We start from the raw sequence: 9434 nt of genomic DNA on the forward strand, positions 1-9434 counted from the left end.
CTTGGGGAGGCTCTCGGGCTGGGACTCCCAAGACGTGGTCCTCAAAAGAGTCACATTGATAAGGACCAGCTGTCAGCCAACCCAGGGACAGGCCCCAGCTTGGGACGAAGAGAGGTTTGCCCCAGAGTTTCCCCTCCAGGCCCAGCCAGGCTCCCGAGAATACTGAGAGCACTTAGCTCTCAGAGAGGAAGAGGGGAGACCAGTGGGTGGAGGAGGAACAAGGGGGCACAGCAAAGCTCAACGGTCAGGGACGTGCAACCCTCCTGGGGACGAGACGTCAGGCTGTGGCCACTGGGTGAGACCTGGGAACAGCGGTGAGTCACAGCCGGAAGGCCACTGTGAAGGCCTCCCCAGAAATCCAAAAAATCTTAACTTCTGTGGGGTAAACAGGCTTCCTTACCGATTCCCTTTGCCATTTCTTCCATGTGCAAAGGAGGGGCAGGGGCAGGGGCGTAAGGGCCTGGACTCACCAGGCCATACTGGTCCTCTGTGGCACCGATGGCCTGCTGGATGTTGAGGATGTCACTGCTGGGCCCAACCAGCATGGAAGTGCCTGTGTCCAGGATGGCCTGACAGCCACCGTCACAGGCCACCACCACACCGTCAACGGTGACGCTGCAGAGGGAGACAGGATGGCCTTGTGGCATTCTGGCATCTGGCCTTTCCTCCCCGGGGCCCTGCGGATCATCCCCTGCCAGGACCCTCAGGCCCCTTTTAAGTCCCCATAACTTTCTGAGCTCAGAGGAAAGACAGAAAACCATTTTCCCCCAACTCAGTGGCTAAATCGAGGCCACCCCACCTTCTATGGGACAGAAACTGCCATAAAACAGCAAAGTCTTGTGCATTTGGGGTGGGTTGTGTACTGCACCAGTCACCTGAAGATCTGGTTTCTTCAAGTTTTCTCCCCACCATTTACTTGCTGCACATCCGGGCAAGTTAACTCAACCTTCCTGCCCTCAGGCTTCTCACCCACAAAATGGGCACGTTAACAACGCCTTCCTTGATTTCCCCCGGGATGGGAGTGAGGTTCAAACTCGATATTAGTAAAGGATAAAATGAGGATGATAATGGCGCCTACCTCATGAGGCTTTAGTGAGGACTGAACGAGACAGTCATGTTACCACTCGGTACGACACCCAGCAGGAAGCAGGTGCTCCGTCGGCACAGCTCGCCATGTTAGCAAAGACTAGGTGAAGGTTCGACATTCTCACTGTCAAAGGTCATTGGCCTCGCAAGTGTCTAATTCAGACTCTGATGTGATGGTCTTTGGAGCTACTGTGCTGCAGTCCTTCTCAGAGCCTCCTGGGCTGCCACCCTGGCCCTCAACATCCCCACACCTAAAGTCGGCCTCTGGCCGGGTTCACAGCTGCCCATCACTCACCTGTCCACAGTGAACTGCCAGTACTCCCGCACGGTCACGGGCACCCAGTGCAGTGAGCCTCTGTAGTAGGATGAGTCGATGGCCCCCAGCGTCAGCATGCTCCCCTGGTCATTCCTGAAACCAAGGACAGGCTCCTTGTGGCTCCAACACCCGGCTGCAGCATCCTTTTCCTCTGAGCTCTGCAGACCCCTCCCCCAATCTGAGGCAGCATCGGGAGCTGTGTGAGGGGAGGTCAGGAAGCAGCCCACCTTGCAGGCTGCATGGCTGCCAGGCTCTGCTCAGGCCATCCTCAGGTGTTCCCGGCTGTCGCCCTGTGCCCCTGCCTCCCACCACCCACCCAAAACGTTCTGCCCCCAGCCCTTTGCCCACGAGCAGAAGAGAGTATCCTCAACGAGATCCCACACACTTTGAATTAAACTAGCACCTCAGCCCAAACTCCTCTGCGTCCTGTCTCATGGCCAGGGAACACCGATTGGCACACTAGTATTACCTGCTTCCCACTCTGCTGTCCCGGTTCCTGGACTTCATCAAGGGCCCAGCCGCCTCCCTGCTCTAGCGCATGCTGTGCCCATTGCCTAAAATGCTCTGCCCCTCTGTCTCCCCTGGAAAGCTCCCACTCGTGCCTCAGCGACACTTCCCCTGCCACCTGCACACACACGCCTCGGTTAGACGACTGCTCAGCCTCTGATGTGTGTGGGTCTCCCCTGCAGTCAGTGAGCCTTTTCCCCACAGATTCATCATTGTGCATGTGACCGTGTGTGATCTGTGGACCCTGCTAAAAAGTTAACTCTCAGCTTTTCTTGTTTGCTGATCTGTCTGTCCTCATCTTCTGGCAGAGTCCCTGCGCTTGGAAGGAGCCCACAAACATCTACCGAGTGAATGAATGAATGAATGAATGAATGAACCAATTTATCTCTTGCCTGGGTTCCTCTGACCTCAGCCACCCAACCGCTTCTCCCAGGTATGGTCCCCTTCTCCCTGTCCTGCCCCCCACCCCTATGTCCAGCTGAGCTGCACCATCACCACGGCAGGTGGAGAAAGCTGGGGCATGTGGATGAAGTCAGCCGCCCTGGACTCCAGGCGTGGCTCGGCCACCAGCTCCCCGGGTGGTCGTCCCTACAGGCCTCAGTTTCCCACATGTGAAAGGAGAAGGTAAGACTCCTCTGCTCCCTGCTCTAAAAGTCTGTGAATCTCAATGACATCGACAAATGGTCACCGAGGCCTGCTGCCTTGTAAAAGAGTTAAGAGCCCCTGGGCAGAGATGGGGCCGGGCTTCTTTTTTTCTTTTTAAATGCCAGAACTGAAAGTCAGATTTCAGCCCAGTAAACTCTGGCTGCATCGGTGACTACGTGGGGGACCCTGCCTAGAAACAAGGAGAGGGTTTGCCTGGCCGCTGGTGACCACCGTGAGCTGCAGTGTCCCCGACAGGAGGACATGCTCCAGCTGACAGTCCTTGCCAGGCTGTGGAGATCTGGCCCAGGCTGGCTGCAGCTCCTACCTGCTCATGTACACAGAGAACAGGTCCTGGGCCACCAAGTGATGCTTCATCATGTTGTCAAACACAGGCACCGAGTCCTTGGCGGCCAGAGATGGGTAGGCCAGGCCCAGGATCCCGTCGAACTCGAAGTAGGTGAAGACGTCGCCAGGCTCCTGGGTGCTCAGGCCCACAGTCTGGCGGGAGTCCACAATGTTGGAGACCTGAAAGAGAAGCAGAGTGACCTCCACCGGGAGCCCTTCGCTGGCGGCAGCCAGGCCCCCCTCCCCCCGCCAGCCCGCAGTTAGCGGAGCTAACAAAAGAGGCCACCCTTCCCTGCTCTGGGCCACCTTTCCCTGCTCTGGGCCACCCTTCCCTGCTCTGGGCCACCCTTCCCTGCTCTGGGCCACCCTTCCCTGCTCTGGGCCACGGTTCTGAGAGAAATGGCGCAGTGGGTGGGGAGGAAGGAGCGGGAGGACATGGCGGAGGATGCAGACAGCGTGTTCTTGGTGCAGAAGCTGGGGGACGAGCCCAAAGAAGGCGGTGGGATGAGGGGTGCCCCGAGGCCCTCTGCTGGCCTGTAGCCCTCCCAGGGGCTGCACCTGGGGCATCTCCCGGGGAACAGCTGTGGATGGACCAGAAGACCACACATGCATTTTGCATATAAAAGACCGGCTGAACTGACCGTGTCACCCGAGACAAGTACCTCTTGGAGCCTAGATCTCCTCATCTGTTTAATGGAATAATAGCACCTGCATCTCAAGGTACTGCTTAGGCTAAATAACACCAATGCTGAACATTTATCCAGCACTTACTAAGTGTTTGGCCGTTGAATATTTATTGGCATTCTGAGAAGGAAGTGCTAACTCCCAGATAGTCTATTAAGTTGCCCACTTGCCTGGACAGCCGACTCTGAGCCACCACAGTGTCCCATGGGCCCCCCTGCTTCCACTCTGTCCCAGTGACCCATCCTCCACAAGGGTAGCCAAAGTGATCTTTGAAAATGGATAGCAAGTCATGTCACCCCTCCAGAGGCTCCTGATGGCACTGAGGATGAAGCCTTTGTCCTAGAGTTCCCTGTGCTCTGGTCCTGCTTCTTACACCTCCTCTCACTCCTCTGGCCCCTTAACTCCTCTCCACCTCCCCTGATATTTCTCTCCCTCGGATGCCCCAACTCGCTCTCACTTTCACGTGAGACGGCTGAGGGGGACCTGGTCCCTGAGGCTCTCTCTCCCTGCCCCCTCCCCATGGAGGGTGAGTGAATGCAGCCGGAAGCACCACAACCTGGGCCAACAAGCAAGGGTCAGCTTCCCAGCGAAGATGCAAGCTCTTTTCCTGAACCCAAAAGACCAGAAAAGAAAGCAAATGGCCCCAGGTAGTACCTGGGCAGGGGACATAGCCTTCCAGAGGCCTGTCTGCTGGGCCACCTCAGCCGGTGGCTGTCTGGTACTGACTCTTGGGGACACCTGAGTTGGGTGGGCACGTGCTCAGCCAAGGGAAGAGGCTGAAGAGGGGGCTGTCAACAGAGAAAGGCTGTGTCTTTTTCAGCTCAAAGCCAAAAAGGACGTCAGCCAGACCCAAGGAAGAACTCAAAGAAGATCAAGGTGATAAATGCCAAGGGATGCTGCTCCATTTATCATCTTGGATGGTGGATGGGGAAGGAAAGAAAGAAGCTAGCCTGCACTGGGCACTTACTTCGTGCTGTATTAGGGACTTCAGGGGCCAAAAAGAGGCGAGAGAAAGGGGACCTGTGTCCAGCGGGCATAGGTGCTCTTTGCCTTGAAAGAAGGTGGTGCTCTGGGACCTATGAAGAGTGAGCTCCAGCCAAGAGCAGTGTTCAGAGGGTCGGGGACATGGGTCTGGCACTCAGCTCTCACAGTCACCGACTCTGTGACTCAGGCAGGTTATCAACTCATCTGAGCCTCGGTTTCCTCGTCTGAATAGTGGGGATAATAATACCTTCCTCAGCCGGCTGTTGGAGGAAGTGGATTTAAGATGAGGTCACACATACGACACTGGCTCAGAATTCTCAACCAACCATGGCAAGGATGGATGACAAAATGGATTGGGGAGATGAACACTGGACCCGGAAAAGCCTCTGAGGACCAATGTGGACAGCAGCGGAGGAGGGAGGTTCAGCCCCCCAAAGCCTCCGCGTCTGGGTAAGAAGGCAGCTGAGCTGACGGGGAGGGAAAGGTGAGCGCCGGCTGGCCCAAAGCCCCACTCACGGTGACGGTGTCGGAGCCCAGAAATCCCTCCATGCTGCCTGTGCCATACTGGATGGACAGGGCCTGGCCCAGGTTCTGGAAGGTGGAGGACCTGGACGAGTTGAAGCGGCGGTGGTTTTCTGGAACACAGACCCAGAGTTAGTGGGGCCCATCAGATATTCTCGCCACTCGACGTGCCAGCCAGGACTGAAACCCTCACTCGCTCTTATAAAGATATAGTCCAAACGCTAACCATTTCCTCTACTGCAAATAAGCAGCCAGTTCTCTCTTAAGCCCACAGAACTTAATAAAGAAAATGATTCTTTGCTGCTCAACCCACCAGTGAGTTTCCAAAGAGAGAGAGAGAGAGAGAGAGAGAGAGAAGGAAGGAAGGAAGGAAGGAAGGAAGGAAGGAAGGAAGGAAGGAAGGAAGGAGGGAGGGAGGGAAGGAGGAAGAAAAAGCCATTTTCGTGGTTTCCTGAAACACTTCACTTTTATCTGCTTTGTAACCTTAGACCAGTTTCTTTTTTTCTCTGAACTTGGTTTCTTCATCTGGTAAATGGGGATGAAAAGAGCACCGACCATCCCAGAAATTATAACATATATAATGTTTTCTCATCATTAGTAATAGGTCTTCTCTCTTTTACCCACCCAGCACCCCCTAATGTGCTGTGGCCCCATTTTATAGAAAGGAAAACTGAGAACCCAGGAGAGCAAGCAGCTCGCCCTGGCTCCTTCCAGAGACAAAACAAAAAACCAAGCTTCCCTCACTTTCAGCTTGCGTTCCATACATGAGACCCAGGATTTGTACACCTTCCCGGTCCGCGGCCACTTGGAAGGACTGAGCAAAGACAGGGGACAAGCTCTGCCGCCACCTCGGTTTCCCCCTGGCCACCCTGACCGCTGCCGACAAGCTGGCCCAGAGTCCGACCCCGGAGGGCAGCAGGGGAAGGGAGGTCACTCACTGCAGGCGTCACTCTTGCAGTAGACAGAGGGTACCCAGAGGTCCGAGGAACCAGTGTCAAACACCACGGTGAAGTCCTGGGGTGGGGTCCCGATGCTGATCTTCCCAAAGTACTGACACTGAGGACAGAGGGCACAGGGTCAAGGGCATGGAGGGCAGTGGGCAGGTGAGGGTTGATTCCAGGCACAGAGCCTGCTCAGGTTTGTCGACCCTGTGCTTTCTGCCCAGAGACCCGGGAGGTCAAAGGGGAAGGAACAGGGGAGGGTTCTCCAGCCCTCACGCTGGGTGTCCACCTCCCCCCTCCAGCCACACCTGGTCTGCCCCTCCCACCGGCCCTACGACCACTGACTGCCGGGATCTGCCCCCAAAGCAGACTTTAAACCAAAAAGTAAGCCCTGCCTTGACTTTAGATCAAAAAGTGAGACTGGGCCACCTGCCAGGGGCAGGGACAGAGAGGGGGGCACCAGTTAGGTACAGGCCTCAAGTCTCAACCCAGCTGTGCCTGCCACACTCCTCGCCAGCTCTCCCGTGTGTTAGATCTCGGGCTGGGGTGGGTGGAGGGTGGTGAAGATGACCTCGATGAGGAAACAAGGACGCAGAGAGAAAAGGTGGGTGTTTATTGCCAAGAGGGACAGATGAGAGTCAGGCTCCAGGAAGAAAGCAGGCACAGGGGCTTTCCTGCCGTGTCCGGGGCAGCTGCAGAAAGGCCACCAGCTGCCCCATCCCTGCCGAGCCCAGAATGGGACATGGGCTGCCTGGGCCAGGAAAGGCAAGGCAGGAAGGTGTGAGGTTGGATCTGGGAGCAGATGACATCCCCCCCACACACCCCCACCCCAGGGATGTTGTCTACGGGAAGGAGAAGGTTGTCTGAGCTCAGACCCTTCTAGCCAGACGCTGAGAGCCTTGAAGGCGGGAGCGTAGGGTGGGGAGGCAGCCTCCGCACCCCTCTGGGCTAGGTGACCCCTGAAAGGGGGGCCAAAGGTGGCGATGGAGGTGGGGCAGGGGCATCCCCCATACCCTGTGTGAGAATCATAACTAGAAGACTGGCAGAGCCACTCACGTCCAGGTAGTTCACCAGGGGCTCGCGGGCCACCTTGCCGACTCCGGAGTTCTCCTTGCTGATGGCATAGCGGTACGTCCTCAGAAAGTCCTCCAGGAGCCCACGCTCCTTCAGGGCCTTTCTCAGCGACTTGCCTTTGTGCAGAGGGACCCTGAGGAGAAGGAAAGGTTAGCAAGGAGGGTTAACATCCCACAGGCCGCCCAGCCTCTGAGGAGCCCCCGGATGCTCTGAGCTCTGCAGACCACTCCCCCGCTATTTGTATCATAACACAAAGTAAAAAATATATTTTATATGAGTTCACATGTCAGTGCCTACCCTGACTCAGCGTAGTGCACTCTGATATTTTCTACTTCTTTCTCTCTCTCTTTTTTTTAATGCTGGTGGAGACTCAGTAGATACATTTTATAACCCACTAATGAGTTTTGCAACTCTGAGGTTTGAGAGACACTGAGCACGTTATCATTCAGTTTCCAAAGTCTTACCGTTCACCTACGATGTGCCAGACACCGTATGAGGCACAGGGGACACAGTAGTGAATAGGGTTGGGTCTCTACCCTCCTGAGCACACTGTCCGGATTGAAAAACTTTGTCCCCCACACTAGTAAATACTAGGCCAGCGCTCCCGCCCTTTGTAACCCCTTTTCTTGGCTCTCTTGGTAGCCTACGGTGGGGGAAATTCTTCAGAGGCTTTCAGCGGAGACCGTGGTCCCCAGGGAGCTCCCGATAGAGTTCGGGTGTTGGGTGACGGAAGCAGATCAACAGGAACGGAATGGAGAGGGGACACGGCAGGAGCTGGTCTGTGACACCTTGAGCGGCTCCTGGAGACCTCTGAGCTTCAGCTCCCTCCTCTGCAAAACAGATTAACTCTTTCCTTTCCAGCCACTCTCCTGGCCCTGCCTTTGACCGAGTGGTTTCGCTTCTCTGGCCCTTGGTCTCCTCTCCCGGAGGCTGAAGGAATGGAGCTTCCTGATTCCCAGTGGCCCTTCCAGCTCCAAGAGTCACATGGTTCTCCCGCGTTGGGCTGACTTGAGGATAACTGAAGACTACAGACGTGCAAGTGCTTTGAGGATAATAAAATGGCAACGGTTTTAAGACGCATACAGAAAATGACGTTTCGTGTGTTATTCACGACCCCATATGGAACAGCTTTGTGTGTGAATTATGGTCTGTCCTTAGATGCCTCTCGCCCTGAGCCCTCGTGTGTGACCTCAGCCAGGACCAGACTTACAAATGAAAGCTCTCGAGACATTTCTCAGCCTTGGTCTCTGATGATAGAAAAGGACTTAAGCCTTAAGGGAAGGAAGCTGGGCTGAGCCCCTGGGACCAAGCCCACAGCTGCTCTTTCCTGTGTCCCTATGTCCAGGTCCCCAATGCTTCTTGCCTGCTCAGCTCTGGTTCCCAATCAACTCAGCCTCTCCCTGCTACATGCCTGGCGACTCCCACAGCGGTAACCGTGACTCCGCTGAGCTGTCTTCTCCCAGCACAAGGTCCCAAGAAACTTCCCTCAAAACAAGCTCAAGCCTGGAAACCAGAAGTAGTGTGATATCATGTCAACACGCAAGTCCACTTGGGACCAAATCCCAACTCCCGCCTTATGAACCACGTGGCCTTGGGCAGCTCTGACCCTCCCTGAACCAGCATCCTCAGTGGTAAAATGCAAATAATATTCACCTAGTCCATGAGGACTAGTGAGGACTAGTGAGGTAAAATCTAGTTAAGTGTCTGGCACCTGGTAGCAAGCACCTCAATAAACATCAGTCGTTATTTTGGGAAGAGAACCTGGGAACACCACCCACAAAGGACTTGGTACCACAGAGAACTTCATTTTGTTTGACAAATGCATACATAGCTCTTGCGAGGTGCCAGGCGTTGTTAAAAGCGTCTTATGACTATTAGCTCATCTGCTCCTCATAACCCTAAGAGACAGATGCTTCTGTCATCCTAATTAGACCACGGATGAAGAAACTGGGCACAGTGGGTCAGGTTCAAGTTGGAGCTGGGGATCAAACTGGGGCTGAGACCCTCTGTGCTCAGTGACATCAGGTGGGCAGTTTGACTCCAGAAGCCAGGCCCTCAATCTCCCAGGCTGCCCCACACCTTGAAGTGTAGGGGCACACTTAGAGAAAAAGGTCCCCACGTGCGACGGGGCTGACAGGGAATGATTATTTTGGGGACCTGCTGCATTTACTCCAAAGACTTCCCAGGGGAACCGAAGGCTGGAAGACCAGGGAGAGGCCAGCCCAGAGGGATGCTCAAGATGCCCTTCCCATGCCCTGGAGCTTGACACCCACCTAGTGATGCCACTGCCCTGGGTCAGAGTGAGGACTGCAAGTAGCACCACGAGACGC

The 9434-nt window shown here is 55.4% G+C and overlaps 1 protein-coding gene across 1 annotated transcript in view; it reads right to left on the reverse strand.

Annotated features, from left to right (window-relative positions):
- LOC105298061 (chymosin-like) overlaps positions 1-9434 on the reverse strand; it is a 19285-nt gene that overhangs the window by 1869 nt on the left and 7982 nt on the right. The window contains exons 3-9 of the mRNA XM_011369072.1: positions 9378-9433; positions 7087-7237; positions 6028-6145; positions 5084-5202; positions 2880-3079; positions 1382-1495; positions 471-615 (exon numbers count right to left, since the gene is read on the reverse strand). Coding sequence (XP_011367374.1) covers positions 471-615; positions 1382-1495; positions 2880-3079; positions 5084-5202; positions 6028-6145; positions 7087-7237; positions 9378-9433 — 903 coding nt within the window. The remainder of the gene's footprint in view (positions 1-470; positions 616-1381; positions 1496-2879; positions 3080-5083; positions 5203-6027; positions 6146-7086; positions 7238-9377; position 9434) is intronic.

Source organism: Pteropus vampyrus, unplaced genomic scaffold, assembly GCF_000151845.1.
Source record: "Pteropus vampyrus isolate Shadow unplaced genomic scaffold, Pvam_2.0 Scaffold6, whole genome shotgun sequence".
Lineage (NCBI taxonomy): Eukaryota > Metazoa > Chordata > Mammalia > Chiroptera > Pteropodidae > Pteropus > Pteropus vampyrus.